Source organism: Diospyros lotus, chromosome 13 (assembly GCF_014633365.1).
Source record: "Diospyros lotus cultivar Yz01 chromosome 13, ASM1463336v1, whole genome shotgun sequence".
Taxonomy (NCBI): Eukaryota; Viridiplantae; Streptophyta; class Magnoliopsida; order Ericales; family Ebenaceae; genus Diospyros; species Diospyros lotus.
In genome coordinates, this window is record NC_068350.1 from 6633109 (window position 1) to 6654562 (window position 21454).

At 32.9% G+C, this 21454-nt stretch overlaps 1 protein-coding gene across 1 annotated transcript; it reads right to left on the minus strand.

The window, feature by feature from the left end:
• Window positions 1-1462: 1462 nt before the first annotated feature.
• Window positions 1463-3887, minus strand: LOC127787965 (zinc finger protein JACKDAW-like). The gene is made up of 4 exons (XM_052316072.1): window positions 3358-3887; window positions 2878-3274; window positions 2223-2440; window positions 1463-2127 (listed from the first exon to the last, which is right to left on the minus strand). Exons 1-4 carry the CDS (start codon window positions 3476-3478, stop codon window positions 1565-1567), a joined length of 1299 nt encoding a protein of 432 aa, XP_052172032.1. The 5' UTR covers window positions 3479-3887; the 3' UTR covers window positions 1463-1564.
• Window positions 3888-21454: the final 17567 nt, after the last annotated feature.

Genomic DNA, 21454 nt, shown 5'->3' on the forward strand with positions numbered 1-21454 from the left:
GTGCTTTGGTAAGTCAAAACTCAGTGAGTGTCCTTTGGAGTGAACCCTATAGGCTCCTCCTAGGGACAACAGTGGCCTGATCTACGAGGCCTCTCTTATTGGTCTCCTACGTACGTACCCTAATCACAATACAACACAAAGTCATTGAGCAAATACGATATAAATAATATTTTTATACAAAATAATGTATTTTATATATGTGTGTGTGTGGTTGAGAAAGAAGAAATTTATTAAAATATCATATTGTAATGAAATAAAGTCACTTAATACTTAGTTATTACTTGGTTCATAAATACTAGCTAAGTTGTCAGTACTGCCACATCATTTCGATAACTCTTGTGTACAAAAATTCAGCAAAAACTAACACCATTTCATTGCAATAAATTATGGGGCTTCACAGTGGATTTCGCCAATCTGGGGCCTAAATATTTGGAATAAAGAAAAAAAAAATTAATTAACATAGATTTGAAAAGAAGGGGAAAGATTTATTTTGAGAGAGAACATCAACTGAAACATTTCCCCAAGGGGCCTTCTTGGGACACTGGACATTCTGTTCCACAGTTCCAAGATTTTACTTTGTTAATTCATTCAATCAAGAGAGAATAATATATAAGATTCACTTTTAATTTAATTTTATACATAAGCACAAAAGTCAAGGCCTACTTCACATCCCATTCTTTTAAGAAACCCACCCCTTTTTGAAAGTGAAAAGTTCCCCCAAGAATTGTTTGGGGAAAAGGTAAAAATTGAGGTTACCCAAGGCACATCTAACCTTTTTTTTCTTGAACAAAACAAACAGAACTTCCAAGTACGTACAGGAAAGATTATTTAGTTTAGTTTTGAAAACAGATAAATTGAATAGAAAATTATTCAGTCTTTAGTATATGTTTTCAATTAGGAAAATATGTAAAATGTAATATTTATGATGGGTGGTTTGTTTATGATTTGATGAGAGGATGACGATGGTGATGGTGAGGGTGTGGGTGAGGAGGAAGGGGCCAATGTGAAAGAAGATGAGAGAAGAGAGACAATAAAAAGAAGGTGGCATATAAAATCAAGAGAAGAGAACAGAGGGGAAAGCAACACATCATTCGTGTGGCATCCATTGCTGCCCTTGTCACTTCACTTGTTCACTCTCTTTTTCTTCAGGTCATCTCACAATTTTAATTAATATATAATTAGGACGAGAGACCCCAGAATTTGTTCAACTATTAATTCTTGTTACATCAATTTTAATTTGGTTTGAATTTTTTGCAATTAGGCTAATTAATTAATTCGAAATCTGAATTACAAATCCCATCATAATTATATAATAATAATTCATGTAAAACTTGAATCTACCTCACCCAACCGGCCGGCCTCTCGCTTCAAGTCGCGGTTTATCGATCTAATTAAGATGTTTACTTGGCATTGGGTTTTGTTGAAAATATATATATATATATATATGATAAAATCAAGATGATTTGCAAGGAAGAGATTTGCTGTGCCACATGAAGAGTAGATTAACTAATAAATAAACAACGTACACTCAGGAGTTGTAAGATTCATATGTAATATTACAGCTTCAGTGGTTACCACCGAAATGGCTCAACCCCATGGAAGATGCAAACTTAGCCAGCTCCTCATGCAAAAATGGAGCTCCACCTCCCATGCCCAGAAAATCTCTCGTCAGGTTGCTCTCCACCCGGTTCAATCCAACCGATGAGCTCAAATTTGAACCACCCATTATCCCGTCGCCGGCGCTTACCAGAATCTCCGGCGCCTTCGAAGCTGCCGAATTCATTGCTCCTAAAGTACTGTGGGCCATGAATGGCGGACTGGTGCTGGTTGTGGAGCCCATCTGCGCCGCCTTCTGCAGCAACGCCGTGGCCGACATCGGCGCCACCGACGAGCTGGGTTGGAGCGCTTGCTTGTCGGAGTAGAGAGAAGTCATGGCTCTCGCCATGCTTGACCCTTTGTTTTCTGCTCCGGCTCCGGCTCCAGCCAGGGCAAGGTTGGCCGGCTTTGAAGTTGCAATGTTCTTGTCACTAATCCATTGTGATTGGTTATAGGTTCCGAAACATGGCATCGGGCCGAGCAGATTCGCCGGCGCCATTTGCAGCATATCAGGCAAAGAACTGGAAGAGCCTGATGAAAAAAAATATATGACTATAATTAAGAAGAGTTATAATATAATTAAAAGTTAAATTTAAAATTTTCTATTTTTGGGTTCTGGTGCTCACCCATGAGTGAATTCCCCGCCGGAAAGACGCCATAATTTGGTCTGAAACCTGCACCAAACTGGAGGTTTCCGGCGTCGGGGCCGGAAATTCCAGCCGGCGGAAAATTGTTGACACCCTCGTTTCTGAAGTTCAAGTTGGTGGCTGCAACAGAAGTGAGTTTTGCACTCTCTTCAGCCAGGGCGTCACAGAAAGCTCTGTGGGTGATGAAGCTGTCTTTCCTGAGCCAATAAAACAAGAGAGCCCATTTCAAGAAAAGATACGAATTTCCGGGAAAATTCAATGCTCGTCCATAAGCCGGCATTAAATTCGATTCTATTTGCATTAAATTCCAACAAAAATACCACTGTAATAATTCTATCTGAAGCATTTATTTCTTCCACAAAGTGCCAGCTGAAGTTAATTACTCACGGCCGAAACTAGAACAACACTGAATTGAAGCTCAGAAAGTTGCCTTTTATGATTGCAATATTCTGAATCCTAGCAATTTATCACCTATATATACATATATATACAACTCTCTCTACATACAGTTCTACATGATTAAACATATAATTTATTCAAAATAATACAAATTAATCACTCTAAATGTTACGTGTTAAGATTATCATATTTTGAGCTTCATCTCTTAGGTTTATGCTCATCCTTCTAATAATACCTGGAAAAGAGGGTGCCACAATCGCACTTGTACTCTCTAGTCCCGCAAGTCTTCGAGTGGGCTTTCCAGTCGGATTGAACCGCGTATTTCTTCGAACACTTTTCGCACTTCCACTTCTTCTCGCCGTGCTTCCGGCTGAAGTGCTTCTTGATTCCGGTGAGGTCGCCGAGGGCCCGGGACCGGTCGTGGTGGACGCAGGTTTTCTCCGGGCATATGTAGACCTTCTTCCTCACCTCCTTGGTGGACTTCTGCTTCAGCTTCCATGGCAGATTGTGGCCTCTTCTGTGAAGCTGCAGGTTCTGGTCTCTTTGGAACCCTTTGTTGCAGATTTCACAGATGAATCTGTTAGTCGCCATCAGAGTCTTTGGCGATAGAGCAATCACCTCAGCATCTGGATCTGCAAATTACAATAAATTAGATTAAACTACTGCATATGCATATATGTATGTATGTATAAACAATAAAATTAAGCTTGCTTGCCTGGAGTTCCAGGGAGATTTCGCTTCTTCTTGGCTACTGAGTTTGGTTTAGGGTTAGGGTTAGGGTTAGGGTTCGGATTGATTGAAGTGGGAATTGAAAAGATTTCAGGGGACATCATCATTTGGATCGAATAATAATTCAGTAGTGATTTGTGTATCAGGAGATGAAGTAGTGGAAGTGGTACTAATTAGAAGCTGCAACGAGCAAAAGCCAAGAGCTTTGGAGAGCAAACACAGTAGAAAACAAAAGCGATTCCAAGATTTTTAACAAGAACAAGGAGATAAATTCTGGGTATGATTTATTATTCAAATGTCGGACTCCCTGGACCGTGCCAAAAGAACAAGAAACCCCCAAAAACCAAACTCGAATCGTGAAACCAGGAAAATATTCTAAGACTTCGGATGCTTCTTACACAGAGAGAGAGAGAGAGAGAGAGAGAGAGAGGGAGGGAGGGAGGGAGGGAGCGAGCTAGCTGGGCTACTACCCTTTTTGATTTCAAGAAGAAAACACCAAAAGAACCATGAAAGCTATAGAGAATATTTCACTCTTCTCTCTCTCTCTCTCTCTCTCTATGAATTTACCCTTTTGTGTCCTCTCTCCTTTTATCTTACCCTTACTTTCAAGGTCGGTTAGCAGTAGAGTTGGATAAGATCACAATCTTACCTAAAAATTAAGAAAAAAAATATGGCATAAAAAATTTAACATAATTCATCTTTAATGATTATGTTCACAATTCTAAAAATAAAGACTAATCCATTTATTTTATAATTTTATAATTAATCTCAATAAAGCAATAATTAACAAGTGATATATTTTGAAGCTGGACCACGTCTCTTTCTATCTCTACAAATATTATTATATTATATATAACGCATTGAAATAGTGAATGTATGTAAGTAGGAATTGGCTGTATGCTGCTTGAAACCAGAATGTGTAGAGTTGTGTGTGATTTGTCGCTTTTGGAGCTCAAACTCCGAGAACCAAAACAAATAATTAAGTACAGAATTTTCATATTTATTTTTTATTTTCCAATGAGGAAACACCCAGAAAGTGAATAAAATTATAAAATAGCTGATGAGCTGCTGACCAGGAATGCTGCCGTTTCAGTAGTCTTACTGCTACTAATAAAGTACTCTTTAATAATTATTTTCCTCTTTCTTTGAATTGCAAAGTTACCCTTTTTACCTGACAGAGAACTCAAGATGATCAAGTTGCATGTGTGTGTGTATGTATGTATGTATATATATATATATATTATTATATACGTTAACATCATAATATTAATTGTAAAGAGTAGATTTTGTATAGATTGTGCCGAACTCATAGATATGTGTACATGAGTCACATGCACGTATAAATGAAGAGCAATATATTGGTTTCCTTTTTGAATATTAAACATTAGGAACTTTTGAACATATATAATTCTTGAAAGAAATGTATCAGTTAAGTTTCATGTTGAGTTTCATCTGCATTATTAAACCAAATACTTGTTTGTATAAGTATATAGATACCCCTTTCAAAAATTCATTTAATTAAATAGCAAAAACAAAACCTATTTTTTCTTCGCTTGATAAAAAAAAAAAAAATCATTTGATGAATAAGTTTTCCAACATGAATATTTCAGAAAAATCACCCCTATTGGAATCTTTAGAAAGAGCAAAACCTCTTGCAAATCGAAAATCCTTAATTATTTAAGTTGTCATTGTTGAGTTTCATCATCAATAGTACTATTGAATCAATTATCATTGACGATGTGATTATAACATCCACATCAACATGCTGCGTATATTGTAAGGGACCAAGTTGCCAACCAAAAAAATGGGCTTTGCCCTAGCCACTGCTATCCTTGGGATATTGCAGCCTCTCCTTTGGCGGCCTCTGGAGAGGGGAGGGCTGAGAAGCAGCGTTCTTCAAGCAAGTTTTTTGGCTTCTTGTGCCCTCACTAGTAAGGGGTTTATCCAAGGAGGCATTTTGATGTGAGGGTTGAACACTTCGTAACTCGCCATTAATCTAAGAGAGAAAGAAGCTACCTTTCTTCGATCCACCTTCCAAGCAAGGAAGAGAGCAAAAATGGATCGTGGATGGTGATCATTTAGGTTTGAGGATCTCATGCGATGGAGCAAACTCTTTGATCGTGTTGCATTTCCTCTAGCAACCTAGCTAGTTGCACACCCACGATCTATTACGTTGGAGCAACTTAATTGAGAACAACGATTAGGGTAACAACTTCAAATTAGGTTTTTCCAAAACCAAGGAACCTCATTGCAGCTTATTAAGTACCCTCCTTGGCTATACCTATAAAGCCTTGCCTTGATTTGACAAGCCCTACATTGGCGTAGTAAGTGTCACACCCTCTATTAAGCCCATGAGCATTAATACCTCGACTCTAAGGTCCAACACAGGCTACAAACAATGTTCTCTCCATGAACATATCTCAACATATAAAGCATGACCACTACTTAATTAGGGATTGTCGTACGCTAGTGTCGTCAATATATTGAACATTGTGACACATTTCTGACACATATAAGACATACCCATCTAGTGTATCTAATAGTTTATTAAATTTTTTTAAAAGGATAAGGGAGGGCTCATGTGTGTCCCATATGAAACCACTTCAAAGACTAAATGTAATTTTTTTTCCTCTTTACTTTTACAACTAATTGATAAATGCATGATTCTTTTGTTTTTTCCATGTTTTAATTTCATAACTGGATTATGGGGGAAAAAGATGATTGGACTATGAGTTGATTGCTATAGGTTAGAGTTATACATTTGAAATTTTGGCTTATGAATTGTAGATACATATTTGTGAGTATAAAATATAGTTTTGAATCTTTTGATACTTTATTAACTTGAAAAATATAAAAAATATTTTATTAAGTTACATTTTTTGACCGTTCATGCCCTACTTTTTTAAAAAAATGACTGTGTCCTGAGTCCTGGGTCCACGTTAATTTGTTCTTCATAGATCTCAACTAACTAATTGATCCCACTAGCTAGCTAGTAGTAACATGTCCTTGACAAATTGGAACCACTAATGGTGATATCCTAACAAATTAGGATCGATTATATCTCTAACAAACTTATATAATAATGATTGAGTATAATAAGGATCAGGGACTCTCCAAAATGAGGGGATCATCAACACCTATAAATACCATGGAAACTTACAAGGGACCTTCTCTTTTCTTCTTTTCCAACTTCATCTTCTTCAACTCTATGGTGATTTGTATTATTGAACCCTATTCTGCCTCCCTAGCTACTATATATTCATTAGCTTATTTCATCCCTATATATATTTTGGTGCCTTCAAATACCTTTATTTAACTAGATCATTGACTCAAGTATTAAAGGGCATTTTCAAGCAAATCTAAAATAGTCTTGATAAGTTGTTTTGCAAGTGATCAATTAATTCGACCTGAAAAATATACCATTTTTAAAATTAAATTATTGAACTAACAACATCACCGTACTCTAAGTCATATTCTTTTTCAGGTCATATAAATTTATAGATGCTTAATTTTTGCGACATCAATACTTGTTCTTAGAAATATGTAGATTTTATTTTTTGTTTTCTAGCTATTTTATTTTTTATGTTTCAAAAAACAATCACCCTTGTCAAATGTTCATATATGAAAAGACACTATTTATTACGTACAAATGAAAAGACACATAAAATTGATTAAAAGATAAGGAATCCCCTATTTACTTGGAGAAAAGAAAAGATAAAGAACCAATTGATTAAACCAAGGCAAAAATGTATAAATATAGACAGGTAAAGCAGAAAATAGAAAAGAAAACCTAGAAAAAGGAGAGAGGCCCAAAAATAGTTTAATATATATCAAAAGATGATAGATGAAGTGCAGTTTCATTATTAATTTAATAAATATTCAATATTAAAATGTATTATAATATAATTAAAATTTATTAAAAATTAAATGAGTTTGGAAACTCATTTTCTTTTGGGAGTGGAGAGTGAGGGTTCATGAAAATTAATTAATGAATGAAAAAGAAAGAAAGGTCAATAAAGGATGAGGCCTTTACAGCGCCCTTCGATCAGAGGGAAAATCATTACAACATAATTAAAGCTGGGCCTGCCCCCAGCTCTTTAAATATGTATATATATAATATATATGGATATATGTTGCATGCAATGCAATGGCAGAAGCTTCAACAATGGAGGTGGCGGTGGTGGCCCAGTAAACAACTCGAAACCAGCAGCAGCAGCAGCAAAGAGAGGGAGAGAGGGGGAGACAGAGACAGAGAGAGAGAAATTACATAGGGTGAAGGGTGAGTTACGTTTCCCAAGGAGGGGAGCTGGCTAGGGTTTGCTTTTTGGAGGATGATGATGATGATGATGATGATGAGTCGGTCCGTGATGCCTCCGGCTGTCTCACTGCTGACTGTGTTAAGGGGTCCCACTTTTGTCTGCACTCTCTCACTCTGCCACCATCCATTCCCATCACTTAAAAAAAGTATCCTTCCATCCAACAGTGTGTGCATGTGGCTCTGATTTGATGGTCTCCTCCTCTATATTTCATTCAACTATTATATCAATTATTCCTCTTTAATTATTATTTATTTTAATATATATATTTTTGGATTGATTCTTCCATCCACGTCATTAATTAATTTCCAAAATAATGCATTTAAATTATTGTTGTTTAGTGTCTCTAGCTAGTGTGTTATAACCTGCATAAATTGAGTTTCGAGACTGTGTTGGATCAATTATTTAATGTGTTCCTTCATAAATAACCATTAATCTAAAAGACATCAAATAGTTTAAATTCTCAATCTCATGCATATTATAAGATATTCATTACTATTTATTATATTAATCACCTTTAAAATGTGACACTCATATTTTATTTATAATAATACGTCTTTAACATTAATTAAAGTCATAAGCATGCAAAGAACCCTAAACATCTTCAAATAAAAAAATTTCCTTTTTAAGTTTAAAGAAATTTCATGACCATATAAAATGATAAGCACCCTTATTAATTTTATTATTATTATTATTATTATCCTAATCTTAATTAGTTAGTGAATAACAACCTCAATAATTTTAATTTCCATTTGGTGGGACAATCGATTTGAAACATACATACAATCACAAGCAAGCGTGAATTCAGAATAGTAACGCCTAAATTTATATATATTAATAGAAAGATACACATATTTAGCCCATTACTTTAAAAGTACGTAAAATCTACCAAAACAAGCAATTAGTAACAAAAATAGAAGGTGCTATATATATAGTCGTGTTAGTTGGGCAAAGGGTTTGGTATAGAATTGAAATTTTATGGCAGAAGAGTCAGGACGTACCTATATATATATATATATTAATTAATCACATAATGTCAAAGAAGATGGGAAGATTGTTTGTAATTCATAAATAGTAATTTAGCCTTCTTTTTTTTTTAAATGTGGGCTAAGTGATTGGAGAACATTTTATGGATGTCAATTTAAACGATTTCCTTCAGATGGAAGGGTTTAATAATTCTGTCATCTCAATCTCAACCGACCATCCTTATCACCATATGTAAAAAGATACTTGATTTGACATTAGAATAGGGAAAATTGTTCTCCATATTACTATAATTTTTTATTATTATTTTGATAAATCCACGCTTCACCCGACTAGTCTCGAAGGAAATTGATCTTTTCCCTGATTCAGCCTCTGAGTAAATTGGATGCGATCGTAAACTTATACACTCTTAAGAGAACATGCGATCAATTCCTACTAAATAAAACATTTTTATTTCTACCAAGAGTTGATTCTCTATTAATACTCTAAAAAAAATTAGAAATTTTATCACTTACGTCATACTTTAGGGGTATTATAATTTTAATTAGACATAGAATAGAGATAGAGGAAATGAAGTTAGGAGGCGAGTCATTTCGGTGTGAGGATAAAATTATTATTATTATTATTATTATTATTATTATTACTACTACTACTAGGACGAAAGTTCAACTGTGACGGAGTTAATTAAGTAATCCATTAATCAATTTCTTCACAATACATGGATCAATGTAAAAGAAATACTTGAATCAAGAGATTAACACGTGGCATAATCTCAACAATCTAACACATATAGGTTATTTGAAAGGCATCCAACCCTATCACAGGGCAAGACTCCACACTCGATTATTAAGGGATATGGTTTCACTAGCATGGCTTGACAACTTGACACCATGCTTTGAGCCTTTATCCTAAGGTTACGTCCCAGGTAAGGTGTTTAGTTGAAATTATGTTTGGACCATCACTGAATGGGTTATAAAAATTCTAAATTTTCTAACAATAAATAAATATTTACTATTCTCCTACTCGTTACTTTGTTCCTCTTTGCTCATTCACCTATTACCAAACACTAATTTAACCATAAAAGTTTAGGTGAAGATTAAAACCCCAAACTTACAGAAGGAATCATAAATGATGGGCTCCATTTTCTATGATAAAAAAACTTTTTTTTCCTCAAACTAATGTATTTTAAATTATTATATACATGGCAATATTTGTATGAAAAACGTACGTCACTAAATAATTGGGGAGCTAGCAAACACACTTTGATTTGATTGTCAATTGATTATCAATTGTGTTTGTGTTTCTAATAATATTCGAATTAAGTCAAAAGCCAACAAAACATGCAAGGATTTGGAGGAGAGGGGGGGCTAGATTTATGCATATATAAAGCCAGCAAAATCATGAATCAAGACCATATATGCGATCGATCTACAAAAGAAAAATAATAATAATAATAAAGTCCAATTATAAGGGCAAGGAAATTAATGAGCTAGCTAGCTAGGGGGTGGTTGTTTGCGCCACAAGGGAAATCAATTGATATGTTTTTCTAATGACCACTTGGAGTTGAGCCAAAAAGGGTCGTGTTTCAAGACAAAAAGAGCCACAAACACAAAAATATATCCTAGGAAATGAACATCAAACAAAAATAAAGGAGCCCTAAAACTAAAAACAATTAATGCTCAACCATTTATTGTGAGTTCTTAAGCAAAATAAGAGCACGAGCTTGACTTTAGCATCGCCATCAATGAAGTAGGGACCATACGTGAATAGGGCTCGATATCGTTCATTGGCCTCGACTCAAAGAAGAGGGGCCAATACCTTAAAGGTGTCTTCCTGAGTATCATGGCCAAATCAACTAGGGGCCTAGGGGTAAGCAATGAACAAACCAAAATGCTTAAAAGTGACTATATCAAATCAACCCAAACTTTTAAACAGCAATCTTGCGAAAGAAATTGTCGGTTATAATTTTTTAATTTTAAAAACCATCCAAAATAATTTAGGTTAGATTTTGTGTTTCCATAAACTGGCAAGTTGACGATTTAAATTTACTATCTAGTTATAAAATTACCAACTTTTAATTAATTATCAAGTAAACTCACAAATTCACAATTTTTAGTTTAATGATTTGAAGTGAAGTCTTTTTACCTCCTAAACAATTTTCCTTTTCTCAATTTTTTGTTTTTTTGTTTTTGTTTTAAAGACCTAAACAAGTAATTTATATTTTAATGATTTTAAACTCATGAAGAATTGGCTAATTATGATTTAAAAATAAATAAACAAATCACCTATCAAAATTTGATTTGAAAAATATGCTGAAAAACCCAAATCAAATCCCATATTGTGAAAGATCAAAATGGTGAAACTTCAAATGCTGGGTAATTAAGAGTAGAGGAAAACTTCAAGCAACACCGATTTAGAAGAGTCCCAGGAGCTTGATATATATATATATATAACAAGCAGCAGGGGCTGGAGCTCTATTTATTATAGATTAATTAATGATCCATTTGGGTTCTTCTAATCTCACCTAAAATCAGTTGTTCATTCTTGCATAGCTTTGTTTTGTAACATGCAGGATTAGCCACTTAAACAACAAAATTGGAATCATTTGCAAATACCTGTAACTAAAGATATGGGCGGGAATTTCAGTGATTTTTAGCCACAAACCATGGCTAAATCGGTTTCAAATTTCTAGCATATATGTAACATTTGCAAAATTTAATTTTTGCTCCTGTAGTTAAGCAATGTTTTTCTTAGTGAATATTAATTTATAACGATGTTGCAAAAGGTATATGATGAAACTAGAATCAAGAGCAAAATTAGGAAGAGGCCTGCTAAAGAAGCTAAAAATAGCTGTATAAACTTAACAATCTAACCCTTATATATTAGCTGACTAACAACTCTAAACTAACGGCCAAACAAGTTTACATACATAGCTAACAGATGTAACTAATTTTGTTTATCATCATACTTGCTAATAATATCGTGTTGTGATGAATTACGTCCTTGATACACTCTCTCAAGATGAGCATAAATGTTTAGAATGCTCGTTTATCTAAGAAATGAAAGAAAACGACTTGGTTGAAGACCCTTTGTGTATATGTTTGCTAAGTGAACTGTAGGCACAAATTGAGGTGTAATCACACAAGCAAGCACCTTTTACAACACAAAATGACAATCTATATCTCAATCTGCTTCGTCCTTCAATGAAACACAGGGTTTTTTGCAAATTCGAAGTATTGACACAACATGATGTGAATGATCAATTCCCATATCTTTAAGCAATGACAACTATCATAAAACTTCACAATAGGTCATTGCTATAGCTCCATACTTTGCCTTTGTCGAACTTAGCAACTAGGGTTTTTTTACTTAGAACACCAACTAATTAAAATATCTCTTAGGATCACACGATAACTAAAAATATAACACTTAATATCTAGATCGACATCCAGTCTAGTCACTATATGTGTAAGCTCTCAATTGTAGTGACGATGAGGCTGACATAAATATACCTTGATCAAGTGTCCCTTTTAAATATCGAAGTACTATAAATCTTCCTTGAAGATGAGAATTAGATGGCCTAGTGAAAGTAATGTATAAAAACTTTCCTACAAGTTATCTATACAAATTGGGATCTGACAACTTAGCATCTGACACTTTTAGACAACCTATGATTAGAATCAATAGGTGTAGAAATTGGCTTTGAACCCAAATATCCATATTCTTCAATTAGATCCAATGTATATTTCCTTTGATACAAAAAAAATTCTTTTCTAAGATCTTGCCACTTCAATCCCAATAAATATTTAAGAGGACCTAAGTCCCTGAGTTTGAATTGAGATCTAAGATAGTATATCAATTCATCAATATGTTGTTGTAGCTAGCTAGTGAACTAGCAATGAAAATATCGTAAACATACACAAGAAGTGCTAGGAAAACCACACCCTAATGTAGACTTTATAAAGAGAGCTTAATCAAATTTTGATTGAAAAAATCCATAAGCCAATAAAGAGGTAGAGAATTTGGCATTCCATTGGAGTAAAGCCTATTTTCCATAGAGTGATTTATTCAATGTTTTAAAAATCAGACTGCATAGCGAACCGGTCTATTAACTAGATCACGAGTCAACTAGTCCGATTGGTTAAATCAAATGGTCCACACAGTATTTACAGTGAGGGCATCTCTTCCAGCTTTCAGTCTTGGCTAATTCTCTCACCATCAAATCCACTATCCCCCTTTCATCTTCGTTCAATACCTGAAACTACTCACACGTGATCTTGCCATGCCAACGCACATTGCACGGAACAATCTATGAAAAAGAAGACATTCCGATTACTTTATCATTGCTTTCTCATCGTTAACCCAGATCGCAGAACAGTCACAGATAGTATAACTTCTCGAACGTCGGAATCACAGGTTCGCACAGCAACTCGTCCCAACGCGCCGCCATTTCGGCGGACACCCTCGGCCGGCACTCGTAGAGTTCCAACACGCCGTTGCACTCCAAGCTTAGTTTTATACCCTTCAACAAAAACCCAGGTCAACCCGGTTTCGGGTTCTGATCCGATTCAAATGAAAGTCAACAATAAATATATAACCGGATCGGGTGGTAGATCAGTTCCCGGTTTAACCGGTCGAACCGACCGGTCTGGTCCAATTTTTAAAATATTCGATTTATTTAATTTGTGAATCATCTTAAGAGCAAAAGCACTTGCATCTGCCCCCACTACAAAAAAAAAAAAAAAAATTGGGGCGGTTTTAAAAATTGTCGCAAAACATCATATTTTGCAGTGAATTTTTTAACATTTTGCGGTAATTTTTCAAAATCGCAGCAAAATTCATTAAATCAAATAATTTTGCAACGATTTTCAAAAATTAGTCTCCAAATTTAGAAAATAATTAAAAAATAAAATAGAATTTAGCGATGAGGACGATTTTCGAGAATTCATCGCTAAATTTAAAAAATAATTAAAAATTTTTAAATTAAAATTAAATTAACATTTACAATAATTTTTAAAAACTACCAAAAAATTCATTAAAAATTTGAATTTGACGATAGTTTTTGAGAAACCATTGCTAAATTTAAAAAATAATTAAATAATTTAAAATTAAAATTAAATTAAATTTAGTGACGATTTTGAAAAATCGATGCAAAATTCATTAAAAATTGGAATTTAGTAGCGGCTTTTAAGAAACTGCTGCTAAATTCAAAAATAATTAAATAATTTAAAATTAAAATTAAATTTACATTTGTGATGATTTTTCAAAATTATCGCAAAATTCATTTAAAATTTGAATTTTGCTTAAGAAAATAATTAAAAATTAAATTAATAAAAAGAAATATAAAATTTTAAAAATAAAATTTAAAATTTAATTTAAATTAATCACAAAATTCATTAAAAAAATAAAAAGAAGTTTAATAAAATTTTAATAATTTTAAAAAAATATATAAAATCTTATTTTTATTTTTTAATCAATTAATTTTTTTAATTTAACTCAATTAATTTATTCCTTTATTCTTTTAAAAAATTATCAATTAATTAATATTTTTTAATTTATATTAAAAAATATAAAATATAATTCTGAAAAATAATGGTTGGATTAGTATATAATTAATATAAGCGGATATATAACAAGGTGGCTTCGCAGATCAAATGGTTATGCTTGCGCACAGGCATTGGCGTTTAGGGGCCAAGCTCGAGCGACCTAGCCGCCCACACGCTTACGTGGGGGCGAGAAATTAAAATTTGAAATTTCTTAAATTTTTGTAGCGATTATGAAACTATCGCACTAAAATTAAAAATTAATTTTTTTTTAATTTTTGCATCGGTTTTGAAATCGCCACTAAATATTTTAAAAATCGCCGCTAAAACACTTATTTTGCGGCAGTTTAAAAATCATCGCAAAAAATATAATTTGCGATGATTACTCCAGCAGTTGCTGAAAATTGTCGCTAAATACTCCGCAACGCCTGATTTAGCGGTGATTTTGAAAACTGCCGTTAAATCTCTTTGCGACAATTAAAACCACCGCTAAATGCAAAAAAACCCGCAGCTAAATGCTAATTTTTTTGTAGTGCCCCTACAGTTCATAACCTAGTGGGATTTTCATATACACCTCATTTTCTAAATCGTCATTCAAAAAAGCATTATCCACGTCAAGTTGACATAGAGACCAAGCAAATATTGCAGTAAGAGAAAGGAATAACCTGATTGTGGTTTGTTTAACCACAAGACTGAAAGTTTCTTCATAATCAAACCCAACAACCTGATTATATGCTTTGGTACCAAATGCGCCTTACACCTTTGAAAGGTACCATCAACATTAGGTTTTATTTTATAAATTCACTTACACCCTGTGGCATGGTGAGTAATAGGCTTAATAGTCTAGGTTGAGTTAGATCCTAGAGTTTCAAGTTCAACTTTCATAGCATCTCTCCAATGAGCATGTTTGATTGCTTGGGAATAAGTTTTAGGTCTAGAAATTTGGAAAAGAGAAACGGTAAAGGCTTTATGGGAAATAGGAAGCTAAGGAAAAGAAAGAAAGCTCTCAATGGGGTGTGACAATATGCAGATTGTTTAAGTGAATGCTAATAAGCATCTAAGTAATTAGGTATTTTAGTGATTTTGTCACTCTTCCTAGATGGCATTGGAACTGATGGAGCATGAACAATAGAATTGTGGGTTTGAGTTGATGAGTTAGAAGGTGACATAATAAGTGTAAATTATATAGAAGACAAGGGTAAGTGAAAAGATGGTAGAGAATGTGTTGGAGAATGTGCTGAAGTGTTTGACTAGAGAAGGAATAGCATTGGAATTAAGAGATGGATTAAGAGACACAAACTATGGAAGACTAGAAGAGGGGTTGAAGGATTGAAATCAAGAACATAAGAATGGGAGAGAAAGTCAATATGGATTTTAGGAAGAGAAGAGGAAGACACACCAGGAACATAAGGAAAAATACTCTCATAGAAAGTGACATCTTTCGAGATGAACATTGAGTGAGTTGTGAGATCATAAAGCTTGAAGCCTTTAGTTTCAGCAGGATAGCCAAGAAATATACATTTTATGGCTCGTCGATCAAATTTCTTTCTATTATGGGAAAGTGTATAAGTAAAACAAAAAGACTCTTAAAATGGAATAGTTAAGTTGTTTGTGAAAGAGAAACTCATATAATGCGATTCTTATTTAAGTAGAGATGTGGGAATTCTATTGACCAAGTAAGTGTCGTAAGCACAGCAAGGATAGATGATAAACAATCAAAAGTTTAAGGCATGATGAATGTCACTAAGATTAAGGATAATTTTCACTTTCAAACGATGTAGAAGGCTAAGGTGGCTATTGATGTTTTACATTTGTGGTTAGTTTTGATAATGAAAAACAACATTTGGTTTTGATCTCCAAGTCATGAGTCAAGTTTATGATTTTCAACAAAAATCAATTTTAAGTACCTATGTGAAAATGAAAACCGAATGATCTATAATTTTCTCTAAATCTAGAAGATTAGTACATGATAAGGAGACATATATGAAAATATTTTCATTTTGAAAAATTATCTCCCGGTATTTTGATATCTAATATTTATTGTTGTTAAAATAATTTTTAATCAAATTTTCAAAAAATAGAAGGTATATATTTTGGGAGTGGTGAAATTGCTAAATTCTGAATTTGTACTAAAACCAAAATTCTACTTTCTTATTGTTATGGATTTTGATTTTTTAGATATTTTTATTGAATCCAAATGGAAGATACTTTCTTATTTACATTTATGTATTAAAGTAAATGAAAGATATAATATAAATAAAAAAAATGTGGACATTTGCTTAAACTAAAGAAATGTAAATATGTTGTGGATTGTATCTTCAAAGCAAAGTTCATTTTATACCATCAATGAATTTTTATCTTGGCAAACTATCAACAGTTTGTTTCAAGATGTCGACAATTTCAAACATTGCTCTCTGTATCTAAATGTCAACAGCTCCTGCATAAAAAATGTCGACAGTTCTTCAATATTGTTGATAGTTTTTCATCAAATGTCGACAGTTTATGTCGCAGACAACTTCCAATGGCTAGATTCTCCACTATTCACGTCTCCAACGACTATATTTTTAAATGGGCTCGAAATGCACTATAAATAGAGATCAAATGGATGAATCAACACAACCAAGAGATTACATTCCAAGCTCCCAAATGCTAAACTCATTGTTGTGCTTCATTGGTATATTTAGTTTCTCTCCAAGGCTTTGTATTCATTTTGTTAAATTCATTATCAAGCCTTGTCTTTATTTTTGAGAGAATTTATAACTGAGAATTTTGTTTCTCATATCCTTTCGTATCTTGTATCTCTTTGTATTTTTCCTAGCTTGTTTTGCTAGAGGGCCAATATTGCTTGTATGAGGATTTTGATTCCTAACTTGTTGTGCTAGAAGACTTGCTTATTGAACCAAGGAGTTGAAATACCTACCTTGGTACTAGAGGGCCTACTTGTCTAAGTAAAAGGTTGTAATTTCCTAACTTGTTGCTAGAGGGCCTATCCGAACAGATAGGAGGTTTTTCATGGATTGATTGAAAAAATCTTTAGTGAGGAGTTAAGGTAGTGAATTAGGCTTAATTTAAGCCGAACCACTATATATTGTTGTGTATCTTTTTTGCTTATGCTATTTCCTTCATTTATTATTTCAAGCATTTCAATAATCCTCACTTATTCTAAAATCTCATTTTTCATCAAAAGGATTTTCAAGTTCAATCAAAATTTTAAAACAACCCAATTCATACCCTCTTGGTGTTGGTGCCATTGCTATTCAAATCTAACAGCTATCTTCTCAAGATATTATAAGCTCTTCAAAAATATATGTGCACTCACTATTTCAAGAATAAATTAAGGAGCAGCAAAAAACAAAAAGGAAGAACCCAACAATAGAAAGTATCTACTTAATTTTGGTGTTTTCTTGTGTGCTACAATGGCTAGAAGAAGTTGTATTTATAAGGAAAATTGGTGTGATGTTGGAGGAATAAATGCCACGGAGAGGATGTGGATAAAGACTGCTTCAAAATGGAGGGATAAAGACAAGGGCTAATCTAAGAACTAAAGACCAATTCTACCTCGCGAACCTATATGTACTTCATATGCAACCCATAAAGACATAATGAGAATAAAAACAAGTGAGTAGATTTGTAATTTAGCAATGTAGAATTGGAAGAATTGAAGAACCATTTGAAATATCACTTATTTTGCAACAATAAATGGTAATCAAAATGGCATCTTTCAAAATTTGATAGGTAAATTGGCTTGAAAAAGGAGAGATCTAGCAACAACTAATAAATGTTGATGCCTTCTCAACAATTACATTTATTGTGGGGTAGTTACACGAGCTAGTTTGATGAATAATTCCCCTGTCAGCAAAGAATTGAGACAAAATAAATCCGAGACCACTATTTGTTCGAATGTGTTTAATAGAACAACCAAAATGATTCAACACAAGATTATAAAATTGTGGAATAAGAAGATTGGCATCTGGGTTTGATCTCATTAGAAAAACCCAAATCATTCTAGTGAAATCATCTACAATAGCGAGGAAATAATGATATCCTCCTATTACAGTAACTGAATAGGGACCCCAGATATCAATATATACAAGTTCAAAAGGGAATGTAATAGTTTGTACATGAATAAAAAATGGAAGCCTTTTGTACTTAGCTGAAGAACAGACATGATTAGAGTCACATTGTACATCAGAATGTAAATGTTTTATAATTTTTATTCTATCATTGGACATATGTCCTAATCTAGAGTGCCAAAGGCTAAATGTAGAGGATATTGATTGCAGCTACAAACACATTTGAAAGTAGAAGAGAACTCTTGCATGGATTGATTGAACTATGGTTGCTAAATGAAATATAAGCCAACAATAACTTCAGCAACTCCAATCGTTATCCAAGAAGATTTGTCTTGAATGAAGCAAGAAGAACCAAAGAAGAATAGACAAAATTTGTGACTGATTTAGTTGACTAACAAAAGATTGAAATGGAATGAACAAATAGCACATTCTCTAGGAGAATACTAGGATTAATCATGATAGTGCCAATGTGTGATATATATAGGTGTTATGTGCCATTAGAAAGTTGAACATATTTACCTTGAACATTAGAATAGGTTTGGAAAAGAGTTAAAAGAATAGGCTATATATTGTGATCTGAAACTACAAAATCAATTAGCCAAGCAAAATTATAGATTGTGGACATTATGCTAAAAACATATGAGGTGGGATCAAAAGAAAATGATGGAGCAAGTAGTGGTGATTAAGGGAAGATAAATGACTAATAAATGACTAGCAAATTTATATAAATGACTAACAAGTGTAACTAATTCTGTTAACATGAGTTAACTTGCTAATAATACCATGCTGTGAAGAATCACGTGTGTTAAGAAAATTATATTTTAATTTATGAAAAAAATAATTTTCAATAAATTTGGTTTATTGATGATTTTTAAAATATTTTTCTATAAATGATTTTAAATCAGAGAACTTCATATTTATATACCTATATGTATTTCCATAATGGCAAAATATGTTTATATATAAATCGAGCATGATAATAAGCTTTTGAGAAAATATTTTTTTGAAAAATCGGCTAAGTATAAAAAGTTATTTTAAAGTTTTCAAGTATTGCTCAGCATTCCATTATAATTAATTGAGTATTGAAGTAATTCAATCAATTATGGCAAAGTTCTAACTCAAGTATGTGTTATACAAAATCTATTCTTCTAAAAGATCAATCGAGTCTGGCACTTCATATAATCATAAGTAAATTCTTCTCATACTCAAGTATGCCCGGAGATTAACCAAGTATCTCTAAAGTATCAAAATTTGAGCATATATTGAATTAAGCAAAGCCTATGTTATAATCGACTAATATACTTGAATTAATCGAGTATTATTTGGTTGATTTTTCAAAGTATTTTTCTATGTACATTTCAACTTAGTTGATTACATGCTCTTAGCAAAAATCTTTTAATCAATTATTAAGAATTTGTCAGTCAAGTGAGTTATGCATGCTCCTTATTTCTTTAAACTCAATAGAGTATTTTCATGGGTCCTATTTTGTGCTTCAAAATTAATTGAGTATGGAATATTCATATTTGAGTATACATTTTTATTAGTCGAATAAGTCTAGCCTAGTAGTCAAATAATTAATGTGTGTTTTATGTGACTCATGAGTTAATCGAGTAATGCTTAGTCGTCTTTGAGTATGCTCTACATAATCGATTACCTGATTCTACTCAGTCAATTGGAATGGTTTTATTAGTCGAGTAACTATCATCTGAATTTGAAAATTATGACCATTAGGCGCATTCAATACCTGATAGTTTCTATTTTTTAGTTCATTAAATACTAATCAAACAACATGAGTTATCTTGTATGACTTAATAAATGTTGTTAGAGAAAAAAAGTGGTTGTTGTGAGACAAAATGGAACATGCATTTTGAATTTTGTCATGTCAGCTAATATATTCAGTGTAAGAAATCTATAAATAGGAGAAGGAGCTGCTTGAAGAAAGTTACCTAATCTATTCACGCTGCTCATACAACTTCAAACGAGCCTCAACAATACTTCGTATTCTTCAATCATACTTCTCACGAGCTTGTTATTCTAAAATTTTTCTATGAAAATTATTAGAGAGTGAGCATTATTCCATATCTTGTAACTCTCTCAGTCAAGAGAAGAACTTTTGTGTTCATTATTTTATTCATCATTCTCTTGAGTTATTCTTTCATAATCATTTGTAAACTTGTAAAAATATTACACCTTAGTCTTTAAAAGGTAGTGTTTCTAGCTTAGTCTATTTGAAAAGTGAAGTTGTAAAGATTATAGCTTATCATGTGAAAATGTTGTGGTTGTGGCTGAACTATTATAAAAATTCAAGTGTAAAGGTTTATAGTGAGTCAGTTAAAACTACCAGATAATATAATACTAGTGAGTGTAAATTCTTTGTCGTAGATCAATATAGTGGAGTAAACGGTTGAAGCTGAACCACTCTACATTTCGTGTAATGGATTCTTTAATTTATTTATAGCACTTCATTTTTTATTTTTTTTCAGTCAAGTTTATTAATTAAAAAATGGTGAAAAAGTTTAATTCATCTCCTCTTAAGCGCTAACTATTCTATCAACATCTTTGATAGTGTATAATTGAAAATATAGATAATTGAAGAAATAGAATTTATTTAATGGATTACCTAATAAGATTAAAGATTTGATATGTTGCATATTATATCGTGCACATATGAAAAGAAAAATTGCGTTCCATTTTGAATCGGACCAAGGGATTAAAGGAAACTTTTTCTTATAAATTGCCTAGTTGTTAATATTATTACAAGTTGATTAATTAGCACGTTAACTAGAATTAAGAACGTTGCCCGATTGCTCATTGGGCTTGCATTTTCCATCGTCTGGATATATAATAAGACCAATATTTATCAATATTCTATAAACATTAATATTAGAGAATATTGTGTACAATTATCAATGTTCATGAATGTTATGTGCCCACATTTGTCTATAATAATGTGGGCTGTCGCTTATACATAGCATCATGTTTTTTTACAAGGATTTTGACTTTGCATGGGCAAATCGACACTTTTTGAGCCCAATGGGGACTTGTCATCGATCATATATATTGTCCACAAGATAAATATATCCCTTGAGAAACTCAAGACCCTAGAAGAAGGGACCCTCCTCCTATATTATATGCATGCTAAAGAGAATATATATATATAAAAGGTA